A 14,889-nucleotide genomic window follows, 5' to 3' on the forward strand; every position below is an offset into this window, starting at 1 on the left:
TGCAGAGTATTGAGAAGAGATTTCAGTTATCTTACCACATGTTGGTATGGTAATAGTTCAAATGGTAAAGAGGGGAGGATTCTGAAATGTGTACGAGATTACTCTTTTTTTGATGTGTTTCCAGCCCAAGGGAAGCCGTGCTGGATCTAGTTCTAGGGCAAATTGAATATGTTACAATGGAACAGGGCTGGAGGAGGAGGGGAGAGCATTTGGGGAACAGTGATCATGATATAATCAAGCTTAGTATATTTATGGACATGTTACAGTCATGCATAATAAAATCAATAAAACAAAGAAGATAGCCATCGACTTCAGGAAATATAGTGGAGGACATGCCCCTGTCTACATCAAAGATGATGAAGTGGAGATGGTTGAAAACTTTAAGTTTCTAGTTGTTCAGATCACCAACAATCTGTCGTGGTCCCTCCATGCCAACGCTATAGTTGAGAAAGACTTCTACTTTCTCAGAAGGCTAAGGAAATGTGGCATGTCCACTGCATGTCTCTCCAATTTCTGCAGATGCACCATAGAAAGCATCCTTTCTAGATGTATCATAGCTTGGTATGACTCCTGTTCTGACCAAGACCACAAGAATCTATAAAGGGTTGGGAACATAGCCCAGTCCATCTCACAAATTAGTCTCCCATCCATTGACTCCATCTACACTCCCTGCTGCCTCAGGAAAGCAGCCAGCATAATCAAGGACGCCTAATACAGCGGACATATTCTCTCCCACCTTCTTCCGTCAGAAGTAGTACCAACCAATTCATGAAGAGTCTCTTCCCTGCTGCCACCAGATTTTTGAATGGTCCTATCACACACTAAGCAGCTCTTTCCCTTCACCCTATCGGCAACTGCAATACTAGATTTTGCACCCTATCCTTTCCTTCTCCCCTATGTACTCTATGAATGGTATTTTTTGTCTGCAAGAAACAATACTTCTCATTGTATCCCAATACATATGATAAATCAAATCAATTCAAAAAATACATAACTGGAGAAAGAGTGACTTCAGTGATCTTCAAATATTGGTAGATAATGCAATAATACGTCAATAAGCATGGTTTCTTGCAAACCACATAACAAGGGAAATAGGAAGGGCTCCAAACTAAATTGAGGGGTGGGGGATGGTTCTGGAGAGGATATATGTAGTCATAGAAAGCAAAACGATTTGGCAGCATTACAAAGCAGCTATTTAGGTAGTGAGACCCAGAGTGTGACAGGAAGGGACAGAATGTACAAAAAAAAAGCAGCAAATAGGATAAAAAGGGGGAAAATGGTGAAAAGGTAAAATTAATGGCTCTTTATTTAAATACGCGTATTTAGCACAAAATTAATTAACAGCACAATTTGAGGCTAGTGGTATGATCTTATAGCTGTTACAGAGATATGGTTACAAGGAGATCAAAGCTGGAACTAAATATTTAGGAATATGTGACTTTTCATAAGGACAAGCAAGATGGAATAAATACAATCACAAGAAATTATCTTGGATCAGAAGATGTAAAATCCATGTCAGTGGAGTTAAGAAATAACAAGTGGAAGAAGGCACTGGTGGGAGTAGTCTATAGGCCCCATAACAGTGGCTATATGGAGAACAGAGAATAAATCGGGAGATAATGAGGCTGTGACAAAATGTCAGTATTTAATCATAGGTGACTTTAATCTTCATGTGGATTGGGAAAATCACCTTGGCAGTGGTAGCCATGAGGAAGAATTCCAAGAGTATATTTGGCACAGTTTTGTACAACAATATGTTGTGCGTCCAAACAGGGATCATGCTAGTTTGGATCTGTTAATGTGTAACAAGGCAGGTTTCATAAACAATCTCAGTGTAAAAGATCCCGTAGTGACCACAACGTAGGTAGAACTTTGCATTCAGTTTGAGAGTGAGAAGCGTGGATCAGAAACAACTGTGCCAAACTTAAAAGTAATTACTTTGGAATGAGAGCAGAGTTGGCTGGAGTGGAGTGGGAAAGTTTAGCAGAAAATATGGTCGATCAACAATGGCAGACGTTTATGAAAATAGTTCATGATTCACAACGGTGGCGCAGTGGTTAGCACTGCTGCCTCACTGTGCCAGGAACCCAGGTTCGATTCCCGACTTGGGTCACTGTGCAGAGTCTGCAAGTTCTCCCTGTATTTGCGTAGGTTTCCTCCAGGTGCTCCGGTTTCCTCCGAAAGTATGCTGGTTAGATGTATTGGCCATGTTAAATTCACCCTCTGTGTACCTGAACAGGCGCCAGAGTGTGGCGCCTAGGGGATTTTCACAGCAACTTCATTGCAGTGTTAAGGTAAGCCTACTTGTGACATTAATAAATAAACTTTAAAGCTGCCAGAGGCAGTAGTAGAGGCAGGTACAATTTTGTCTTTTAAAAAACATTTAGACAGTTACATGGGTAAGATGGGTATAGAGGGATATGGGCCAAATGCGGGCAATTGAGATTAGCTAAGTGGTAAAAACTGGGCAACAAGTTGGGCCAACGGGTCTGTTTCCATGCTGTAAGCGTCTATGATTCCAGCAAAGGTGTATCCCGGTGAGGATTCTAAGAAGGGGAGAAATCAGCCATGGATAACCAAGAAAGTTAAGGATAGTATTAAACAAAGAAAAAACAGACACACATTAGTGGTATTGCAGAGAATTGAAAAAGTTTTTAAAAACAAAAGATGACCAAAAGAAAGGAGGGAGAAGAAGAACTATGAGAGCAAACTAGCAAGTAACATTAAAGTAGATAGTAAGAGCTTCTTCAAATGTATAAAAAGGAAGAGAGAGGCCAAAGTGAACATAGGCCCCCTTAGAGAATGATATTGGGGAAATAATAATGGAAACGGGTCATGCTGCAGCTGTACAGAATCTTAATTAGGCCTCATTTAGAATATTGTGTACAATTCTGGTCATCTCACTACCAGAAGGATGTGGATGCTTTGGAGAGGGTGCAGAAGACGTTTACCAGGATGTTGCCAGGCCTGGAGGGTATTAACTATGAGGAGAGGTTAACTATGAGGGTATTAACTATGAGGAGAGGGCAGCACGGTGGTTAGCACTGCTGCTTCACAGCTCCAGGGACCTGGGTTCGATTCCCGGCTTGGGTCACTGTCTGTGTGGAGTTTGCACATTCTCCTCGTGTCTGCGTGGGTTTCCTCCGGGTGCTCCGGTTTCCTCCCACAGTCCAAAGATGTGCGGGTTAGGTTGATTGGCCATGCTAAAAAAAAATTGCTCTTAGTGTCCTGAGATGCGTAGGTTGGAGGGATTAGTGGGTAAATCTGTAGGGATATGGGGGTAGGGCCTGGGTGGGATTGTGGTCGGTGCAGACTCGATGGGCTGAATGGCCTCTTTCTGTACTGTAGGGTTTCTATGATTTCTATGAGGTTGGATAAACTCAGTTTGTTCTCACTGGAACGACGGAGAATGAGGGGTGACCTGATAGAGGTCTACAAGATTGAGTGGCATGGACAGAGTGGATAGTCAGATGCTCTTTCCTAGGATCGAAAAGTCAAGTACTCGGGGACATAGGTTGAAGGAGCGTGGGGAAAAGTTTAGAGGAGATGTGTGAGGCAGGTTTTTTACACAGGGTGGTGAATGTCTGGAACATGCTGCCTGGGGAGGTGATGGGAGCAGGTACAATTGCAGCATTTAAGGGGCAACTAAACGAATATATGAAGAAGATGGGGATGGAAGGATATGGACTCCGTAAATGCGTACGGTTGTAGTTTAGACGGGCATCATGATCGGTGCAGGCTTGGAGGGCCGAAGGGCCTATTCCTATGCTGTACTTTTCTTTGTTCTTTGAAACCAGTAAATGGCAGAGCAGTTAAATAAATACTTGCGTCAGTCTTCACTGTAGAAGACACCAATACCATTCTAAAAATACTAAATAATCCTTGGGTAAAAGTCGGGGGAGGAAAGAAATACAATAACTATTACTGGAGAAAAAGTACTCGGGAAGCTCCTGGGGCTAAAGGCCATTATGTCCCCTGGACATGATGGGTTGCATCCTAGGATATCAAAGGAAGTCACTACAGAGCCAGCGGATGCACTATTAGTAATCTTCCAAGAATCCTTAAATTCTGGAAAAGTCCCAGAGGATTGGAAAACTGCCAATGTCTCTTATTCAAAAAGGGAGGGTGACAAAAACTGGTAACTTATAGGCCAGTTAGTTTAACTGGGAAAATGTCCATTATAAAGGATGCAATAGTAGAGATTTTAGAAATACATAATATAATCAAGCTGAGTCAGCATGGCTTCATGAAGGGGAAATCATATTTGACAAAGTTATTAGATTTCTTTGGTGGTAACGAGCAGAATAGATAAAAGAGAAACAAAATATGTAATGTACTGGGATTTCGACAAAACATTTGATCAGGTACCGCACAAAAGAGTCAATGGTGTTGATGGTAGTATATCAGCATGGATAGATAATAGAAGACGCAAGAGTTGGGATATGTTGGGCATTTTCAGGAGTGTCACAGGATTCCATGCTGGCGGTACAATTATTTACAATGTACATTAAAACTTGGATGAGGGAAATAAATGTACTATTGCCAAGTTTGTGGAAGACAGAAAAATAGGTGGGAATGCAAGTGGTGAGGATGACGGTGTCTACAGAGGGATGTAGACAAGTTAAGTGAGTGGGCAAAAATTTGGCAGATGGAATATAATGTAGGAAAATGTGAAGTTATGCACTTTGACAGGAAGAATAAAGGAGCTGAATATTTTTTGAGGACGTCATACATAAATCACAAAAAACTAGTATGCAAGTTCAGCAGGTTACAATGTAGATGCAGAGGTAGTTTCCCCTTGTGGGAGAGCCAAGGACCAGAGGGCATAATCTCAGGTTAAGGGGTCATCCATTTAAGACCGGGATGAGGAGGAATTTCTTCTCTAAGGGTAGTGAATTCTTTACCGCAGAAAGCTATGGAGGCTGGGTCATTAAGCATGCTCAGAGCTGAGATAGACAGATGTTTAATCAGTTAGTGAATCAAGGTTATGGAGATGAGGTGAGAAAATGTAGTTGAAGGTTATCAGTCGTGACCTTGTTAAACGATGGAGCAAACCCGATGGGCCGATTGGCTTACTGCTTCTCCTACGTCTTCTGGGCGGTCTTCAAAGAGGGTCTGATTCAGAGATGAGGCAAGCACATCCCAATGAGTGGGGAAGGAATGTCGTCAAAGACTTAGCACTGTGGATAATTAAACATATAGAAGTTAAAATGAAACAAAAAAAGGCTTATGACAATTATAAAGCTAATAATACGGTGGGGAATTATTTTGAATATAGAAAGAATAGAGGAGATTTATAAAAGTAGGAAGTAAAATGGGTACAAAGTATGAGATTAGATTAGCACCTAACATAAAAGGTAACCTGAAAGTATTTTTGTAAACCTACAAGTGGTTTAAAAAAAAATAGTCGAATGAAGGATGGGCCAGTTAGGGACCAAAATGGAAATCAAACTAAGTACTTTGCACCTGTCTTTACTGGAGAAGATGATGTGGGATGGGATAAGAATAGATAAAGAACTGAAAAAATTTGCCACTCTGAAAGAAGAAATGTCACCCAGCCCAGATTTCATCCTGGATTACTGATGAAAATAAGGGTGGAAATTGTGGAGGCTCTTGCCATAATCTTCAGTCCTATTTGATTATTTGACTATTTTTTAATTCATTTATGAGATACTGTGCCAGCATTTATTGCCCTTGAGAACATGGTGGTGAGCTGCTGCTTGAACCGCTGCAGTCCCTGTGGTGTAGGTACACCCACAGTGTGGTTAAGGAGGGAGAGACCCAGGATTTTGACCCAGCAACAATCAATGAACAGTGACATATTTCCAGGTCAGGATGGTGAGTGACTTGGAGGATTCCAGGTGGTGTTCCCATGTTTCTACTGCCCTTGTCCTTCTAGATGGTAGTCATCATGGGTTTGGAAGCTGCTGTCTAAAGAGCCTTGGTGAGTTCCTGTAGTGCATCTTGTAGGTGGTACACATTTCTTCCAATGTTCATCAGTGATGGAAGGAGTGAATATTTGTAGAAGGGGTGTCAATCAATTGGGCTGTGGTGTCAAGCTTCTTCAGTGTTGGAGTGGCAAGTGGAGAGTATTCCATCGCGTTCCTGATTTGTGCCTTGTAGATGATGGGCAGGCTTTGGGGAATCAGTAAACGAGTTACTCTCTGCAGGATCCCTAGCCTCTGACTTGTTCTCATAGCCATTGTATTTATATGGTCAGTCCAGTTAAGTTTCTGGGCAATGTTAACCCCCATGATGTTGCTAGAGGGGGAATTGAGCAATGGTAATGTTATTGAATGTCAAGAGTTAATGGTTAGATTCTCTCTTGTTGGAGATAGTCATTGCCTAGCACTTTTGTGGCGCAAACGTTACTTGCCACTTGTCCACACAAGCCTGAATGTTGTCCAGATCTTGCTGCATTTGGACATGGGCAACTTCGGTATCTGAGGAGTCATGAATGGTGCTGAACATTTTACCAACATCCCCGCTTCTGACCTCCTAATGAAAGTAAGGTCATTAATGAAGCAGCTGAAGATGGTTGGGTCCAGGACTACCCTGAGGGCAGCACGGTGGTTAACACTGCTGCTTCACAGCTCCAGGGACCTGGGTTCGATTCCCGGCTTGGGTCGCTGTCTGTGTGGCGTTTGCACATTCTCCTCGTGTCTACGTGGGTTTCCTCCGCGTGCTCCGGTTTCCTCCCACAGTCCAAAGATGTGCGGGTTAGGTTGATTGGCCATGCTAAAAAAAAATTGCCCTCCGTGTCCTGAGATGTGTAGGTTAGAGGGATTAGTGGGTAAATCTGTAGGGATATGGGGGTAGGGCCTGGGTGGGATTGTGGTCGGTGCAGACTCGATGGGCCGAATGGCCTCTTTCTGTACTGTAGGGTTTCTATGATTCTATGAACTCCTGCAGTGATGTTCTGGAACTGAGATCATTGACCTCCAACAACCAGAACCACCATCTATCTTCCTTTGTGCCAGGTATGACTCCAACTAATGGAGAGTTCCCCCGCATGATTCCCATTGGCTCCAATATTGCTAGGACTCCTTGATGCTACACTCGGTCAAATGCTGCCTTGATGTCAAGGGCATTCACTTACCTTGTACAGCTCTTTTGTCCATGTCTGAACCAAGGTTGTATATAACGAGGTCAATAGAGAGTGACCCTGGTGGAACCCAAACAGATAGTCAGTGAGCCGGTTGTTGCTGAGCAAGTGCTGCATGATAGCATTGTTAATGACTCCTTCCATCACTTTACTGAGGATCAAGAGTGGACTGATAGGGCAGTAAATGGCTGGTTGGATCTGTGCTGTAGTTTGTGTACAGAATATCTCTAGGCAATCTTTCACATTACCACGTAGGTGCCTATGTTGTAGCTGGACTGGAACAGCATGGCTAGGGACATGGCAAATTCTGGAGCACAAGTCCTCAGTGCGGTTGCCAGAATATTGTCAAGGCCTTTGCTGTATTCAGTGCCTTGAGGTGTTTTTTGATATGTTGAATTGGTTAAAGACTGGCATCTGTGATGCTGAGGCCGAGATGGATCATCCACTTGACACTTCTGGCTGAAGGTTATTGGGAGAGATAAACCTGCAACTACAGGTCAGTCAATCTAAGAAAAATAAAGACTATTGGATTAAAGAGTATGAATTTTTTTAAAATAGCTCGGAGAGTAATAATTGCTTTACAGATTGGAGTAAAATGTGTTGAGTTCCCATGGGTCAACATTAGGACCACTGCTCTTTTCAATATATTACTGATTTAATGCAGAGAAGTGTAAAGTGATGCATTTTTATAGGAAGACTGAGGAGATGCATTATGAACTATATGGTGCAATTTTAAATGCATGAATCTGTTGTACAAGGATGTTATTTTTCCAAATCTGTAACATAGTAGCACTTTAGAACTGTCAAATGGCCTTTGAAAGTCCATGTGCACATCAATTCCACTATCATCAACCACTCTTACCATAACTTCAACAAACTTGATCAAGTTAGTCGAACAGATTTTGCCTTCAATGTGTTGCCTTTTATTAGCCCATAATTTCCCAGGTGCCAATTAGTTTTGTACCAAATTGGTGTCTCAAATGTTTCCCCACCATTGACCTTAGATTGACTGACCCCTTGTAGTTGCCAGGTTTATCTCTCCCAATAATCTTCAGCCTGAAGTGTCAAGTGGATAAATATTAGAAGGTGACAGGACCAGTTGAGAAGGTTTTTGAAGGGATATAAAACACTGGCTGGGCCTCAGCTGGATAACTGTTAAATTCTGGGCACCATGCTTTAAGAAGGATGCACCCTGGATAGAACATAGAACATAACAGTGCAGTACAGGCCCTTCGGCCCTCGATGTTGCGCCGACCAGTGAAACCAATCTAAAGCCCCTCTAATCTCCTCCATTCCAATATCATCCATATGTTTATCCAATAACCATTTGGATAGGGTGCAGAAGAAATTTACTAGAATAGTGCCAGTGATGAGGAACTAAATCTATGTGGAGAGACTGGAGAAGCTGAGCTTATTCACACAGCGGAGACTAGTAAGAGGAAATTTGATGAAGATGTTCTAAATCACAAATGACTTTGACGAACGAGAAGAAACTGTTTTTGTTGGCAGAAGGGCCAGTAACCCAAGGACACCAATTGAAGGTAATTGGCGAAAGAGTCAGAGGCAACGTGAGGAAAATTATTTTTATACTGTAAGTTGTGAACTGAAACGCATTGCCTAAAAGGGTGGTGGAAGCATATTCAGTAACTTCCAAAAGATAATTGGATATATACTTCAAAGGGAAACATTTACACGGCTATGAGAAAAGAACAGGAGAGTGAGATTAGTAATGAATAGCTCTACCAAAGAGCCAGCGTAGGCATGATGGGCTAAATGGCCTCCTGCACTGTATAATTCTATGATTCTATCTTGCATTGACCTTCTACATTTTCCCATTTGTTTTATAATTTCCTGTTAATTAATGAAGAACATTTTATGGGGCAAAAGGTGCTGTTTCTATTTTGTGATTCATAGAATTGTCATTGGTTTCAGAGGATTTTTGAAAGATACAGTACCCAAGTTGTACAACCAATATTATTCCACACTTCACATCAGGCAGGTTCCCACAGAGAGAAGAGTAGCTGAATCACTCTGGATTTCCCTTGCACACCCGTTAGAAGGTCGTTTCGAGTAACTGTCATATAGAAAAATATTGCCTGACTGCATCCCAGTAGAAAAGTGTGTAGAAAGATGGAATTTTATTTGAAATCACTTGCTGTCTCAAGTAAGTTTTAATGACCTTTTGCTTCCCTGGGTAATCAGTTGCCCATAAAAATCCTGCCATTGGTAAGTGATTTAAAAAATACATATTAGAATCAAATTCCCCTCGCTCACATGAACTTAATCAAATCCATATGTTTATGTCCACAGAATTTGGTTTTAAGGCTGTAGTCAACAATCTGAAGTTCACAGTATTCCCTCAACTTTGTGAATTATATTGCAGAATACAAATCATGATTTGCTAACTTAAAAGAAAATAGTTAACTTATGAACAGCATATTTTATGGCTTAATTTTGTAGCCCCTGATTTTTTTGTAAGAAATTCTTTAAGTTTAATTTAAATTTAATTTAAACATAATTTATTCTTTGGTAATTTGCCATTGTTTTCCCCTGTGTATACCAGAGTTGCTGAACTATTCAGTTAATGAGTGAGGCTGGAGATAAACTGGCTACAGTACAAATTTCCTAGAAGAATTCTTTTAATCATAACTGTGATCTGGAAATAATTGGTTTGGAGGGTCATTGTAACTAGTTCGAAATACTGGCCACAATAGTTTTAAAAGTTTTGGGCATGGAGTATGCAGGATCATATGTCACAAATCTAAATGGTTAAAAAAATTGAGGGTAGTTACAGAAATTGTTGTGAATAAACTGTAGATGCTCAATATACATGGTGTAAAGCCTTCAAATGAATCTTGGGGTAAGCATTGTTTCTGTTTATTGCAGAGATGTCTGTTTCTGTGATTCTTCACAAGATACCAATATGTTTGAGTAGCATACAGCACCCTCTGCTGTCTTCATTTTAGAAATCTTTACAGTTCATTTTATCATTGTATGAAACATGGCCATTAACATTAGTCATAGTGTTTTGTTCTCCATCGAGTTTGTAGACATGTCACAGTTTATTGAACTTAATTATTTCTCCTTTCAGAATGAAGATGGAACAATTGACATCAGAGAGTATGTGATTGCCTTGTCTGTAGTATCAAGACCATCTAAAACTCACGAAACTATTAAGTTGGCATTTAGGGTGAGTATCATTGTGCCAATTTTGATTGGACTTGCAATCAAAAATGATTGTCTGCAGTATAATTTTATGAAGCTGATTGAAATGATCAGTTTTTGGCTCTTGTACCAATGTACCTTCTCAAATGATTGGAGGAAATTGTTCGGTTTCAGTACAAAATTAAAGTCTCTTGAAATTCAGCAAAACGTATCTATTTTAGTCTTTTAAAAAAACCATTGACGTTGCAGCAATTAATGCATACCACAGTAGTTTCATATTATGAATAATTTAGTATTTATGCTTGTGTTATGATGTGCAAGGGAAGAGAGCACAGACACGGATAGACCATTTGATCCATCAAGCCCAACCTTTCACGGGTCTCAGACAATGTACTCTGTCAAAGACTCTACCCAACTATGTTCTTTACTATGAAAGAAAGATCTGGGGACAGGACAGTGTTCCTGTTTCCAAACATAATTGGCCAAACTCCCAGGATATTTAACCTTGCAAACTTCATTTTTAACCCTGGTTGGATTGTCTTGCAGAGTTGAGATATCCATGGTTCGAGCACCACTGGAACCATCATGTGCCATGGAGTATTTATTATCTCTTATTATCCTTATAACCTGCAGTCCTATTCATCATCCAATAATTTCTCAAACCTTTGTAAAAAGTTAATCGATTTAAATTAATTGTCTTTGCTAATGTTTGTTCTGTGTTAATATAAAAATTACTTTCTTGGTAGGACAGTTCTAACTGTAATCTTGCTAGCTTTTCTGCTTGTGGTTGTAATGCTGCTTCATCAGTGCATGCCAAACAGGCTGCCTACATCTATATTACCTTTGCAACTCTGCCTTTTGTAGCCTTGGAATATATTCCTTTCTCTCTCTTTGAGGGTGGAGGGTTCACGTGAGGGAAGACTTTAATGATAACCATAATTTAACAGAAAAATACAGCATACAAACCAATGAGTGCACCAACAAATAGGGTCAAAGTAAAAAAAAATGGTAAAAGTACAGAATTAAAGGCTGTTTATCTGAATGCACTTAATATTTGTAACAAGATGGATGAAGTGGTTTAAGAGATGGTGGATGCATGAGTACAAATCTTCCAAAGTTCCTAGACTCGGGAAAGGCACTGGTGGATTGGAAAACTGTATTCAAGAAAGGAGGAAGACCAAAAGCAGGAAACAATAGGCCAGTGAGCCTAGCATCTGTCATTGGGAAAATGCTGAAATCCAGAATTAAGGAAGTAGCTGCAAAATATTTAGAAAATAATAATCCAGTAGAGCCAACATAGCTTTGTGAAAGGGCAATAGTGTTTGACAAATTTTCTTGGCATTCTTTGAGGATATAACGAGCAAGATGGATAAAGGGGAGCCAGTAGACTTAGTGTGTATTTAGATTTCCAAAAGACACTCATAAGATGCCACATAAAAGGTTCTACACAAATTAAGAACTTGGGAGTAATATATTAGCATTACTAGAGGACTGGTTACCTAACAGGAAACGGAGAGTTGTACTGAATGGATCATTTTCAACTTGGCAAACTGTAACTAGTTGAGTTCCACAGGGATCAGTGCTGGGGCCTAAACTGTTTACAATAAAAATTCATGACTTGGAAGAAGAAACTAAATATTGTAGCCAAATTTGCTGACAATATGATAGGTAGGAAAGCAGGTTGTGGGGAGGACACTGTAAAGAGTCTGCAAGGGAATATGATAGATTGAGTGGGCAAAATCTGCCAAATTAAGTATAATGTAAAAAAAACTGTACTCCCGATACTCCCCACGTTGGAGATCTCTACTGCCTCCCGAAGATGCGCAAGGCCAACACACGTGGCTGTCCCATCGTATCAGGCAATGGAACCTTGTGAGAGAACACCTCTGGCTACGTCAAGGGCATCCTGAAACCCATTGTACAAGGAATCCGCAGCTCCTGTCACGACACTATGGACTTCTTACAGAAACTCGGCACCCATGGAGCAGTTGAACCAGGAACGCTTCTCGTCACAATGGATGTCTTGGCACTCAACACCAGCATCCCCCATGACGATGGCATTGCTGCAACAGCCTCAGTACTCAATACTGACAACTGTCAATCTACAGATGCAATTCTACAACTCAACTGCTTCATTCTGGACCACAACATCTTCACCTTCAACAACCAGTTCTTCATCCAGACACGAAACAGCCATGTACACCAACGTCTTCATGCACAAATTCAAACAAAACCTCTCCACCGCACAGGACCTCCACCCGACTCTATACACTAGATACATCGATGACATTTTCTTCCTTTGGACTCACGGCAAGAATCACTGAAAAGGCTACATGATGACATCAAGTTCCATCCACCATCAGACTCACCCTGGACTACTCTCCAGAATCTGTTGCATTCTTGGACACACGCATCTCCATCAAGGACGGTCACCTCAGCACTTCATTCTACCGCAAGCCCATGGAAAACCTCACGATGCTCCACTTCTCCAGCTTTCACCCTAAACATATCAAAAAAGCCATCCCCTACGGACAAGCCTTCTGTATACACAGGATCTGCTCAAATGAGGAGGAACGCAACAGACATCTACAGACACTGAAAGACGCCCCCGTAAGAATGGGAAATGGCGTTCGACTCATCAATCGACAATTCCGAAGCACCACCGCAATAAATCGCACCAACCTCCTCAGAAGACAAACACGGGACACAACCGACAGAGTACCCTTCGTCGTCCAGTACTTCCCCAGAGCGTAGAAACTACAACATCATCTTCGGAGCCTTCAACATGTCGTCGATGAAGACTAATATCTCGCCAAGGCCATCCCCACACCCCCGCTACTTGCCTTCAAACAAGCGCACAACCTCAAACAGACCAAACAAACGCAGCAAATTACCCAGCCTTCAACAGTCGAGGGCATTCAGCCTCCAATTTTTGGGTAAGCGTTCTCCAAGACGCACGACAATGCAGAATCACCGAGCAGAAACTGATAGTCAAGTTCTGCACGCATGAGGACGGCCTCAACCAGGATCCTGGGTTCATGTTACTACATGTAACCCCCACCATTTGGCCTGGGTTTACAAAATCCTATTCACTTTCCTGGCTTGAAACAATTCACACCTCTTTAACCTGTGATTATCCCTCTCTCCATTCACATTGTCTGTAATTGTAAAGACTTGATTACCTGTAAAGACTTGCATTCCAACCATTATTTTGCAATTGAGTTTCTGTCTATATATGCCGTGTTTGTGAACCCACCTCTCCACTCACCTGTTGAAGGAGCAGAGCTCCGAAAGCCCATTATACCAACTAAACCTGTTGGACTTCAACGTGGTGTTGAGACTTCTTACTATACCCACCTCAGTCCAACGCCGGCATCTGCACATCATGAAAAATTGAGAGGTTGTCCACTTTGGCTATTAAATACATTAACAATTTGGAAGAAGGAACCAAAGGCGCTGTTGCTATGTTTGCAGATGATACAAAGATATGTAGAGGGACAGGTAGTATTGAGGAAGCAGGGGGGCTGCAGAAGGACTTGGACAGGTTGGGAGAGTGGGCAAAGAAGTTGCAGGTGGAAAAGTGTGAGGTTATGCACTTTGGAAGGAGGAATGGAAGCACAGACTAGTTTCTAAATGTTGAAATGCTTAGGAAATCAGAAACACAAAGGGACTTGAGAGTCCTTGTTCAAGATTCTCTTAAGGTTAACGTGCAGGTTCAGTTGGCAGTTAGGAAGGCAAATGTAATGTTAGCGTTCATGTCGAGAGGGCTAGAATACAAGAGCAGGGATGTACTTCTGAGGCCCTGTATCTAAGGAAGGATGTACTGGCCTTGGAAAGGGTCCAGAGGAGGTTCACAAGAATGATCCCTAGAATGAAGATCTTGTCGCATGAGAAACGGTTGAGGACTCTGGATCTGTACTCGTTAGAGTTTAGAAAGATGAGGGGGGATCTTATTGAAACTTACAGGATACTGCGAGGTCTGGATAGAATGGATGTGGAGAGGATATTTCCGCTAGTAGGAAAAACTAGAACCAGAGGGCACAACCTCAGGCTAAAGGGACGATCCTTTAAAACAGAGATGAGGAGGAATTTCTTCAGCCAGAGAGTGGTGACTCTGTGGAACTCTTTTCTGCAGAAGGCTGTGGAGGCCAAGACATTGAGTGTCTTTAAGACAGAGATAGATAGGTTCTTGATTAATAAGGGGATCAGGGTTTATGGGGAAAAGGCAGGAGAATGGGGATGAGAAAAATATCAGCCATGATTGAATGGCGGAGCATACTCGATGGGCCAAGTGGCCTAATTCTGCTCCTATGTCTTATGATCTTATGGAGAAATAGAAAAGCTGATTTTTTTTTTAAGTGGGGAGAGACTGCACAGTGCTGTGGTACAGAAGGATCTGGATGTCCTCATGTGAATCTCGGAACGTTAGCCTGCAGTTATAGAAAGTAATTGGGATGGAAATTGTATATTTCCCTTTATTGCAAAGATCATGGAGTATAAAGTAGGAAAGATATGCTTCAGTTAACAGAACACAGGTGAGATCTCACCCAGGGTACTGGTCTGCTTCCTGAGGAAGGATACATTTGCATTAATGGTAGTTCAGAGAAGGTTCAGTGGAT

At 41.6% G+C, this 14,889-nt stretch overlaps 1 protein-coding gene across 1 annotated transcript in view; it reads left to right on the forward strand.

Annotated features, from left to right (window-relative positions):
• The window catches only part of lpcat1 (lysophosphatidylcholine acyltransferase 1), a 182,310-nt gene that overhangs the window by 143,828 nt on the left and 23,593 nt on the right, over nucleotides 1–14,889 (forward strand). The window contains exon 12 of the mRNA XM_078240535.1: nucleotides 10,197–10,295. Within this exon, the coding sequence (XP_078096661.1) occupies nucleotides 10,197–10,295 (99 nt within the window). The remainder of the gene's footprint in view (nucleotides 1–10,196; nucleotides 10,296–14,889) is intronic.

The sequence above is a fragment of the Mustelus asterias genome, chromosome 2 (assembly GCF_964213995.1).
Source record: "Mustelus asterias chromosome 2, sMusAst1.hap1.1, whole genome shotgun sequence".
NCBI lineage: Eukaryota > Metazoa > Chordata > Chondrichthyes > Carcharhiniformes > Triakidae > Mustelus > Mustelus asterias.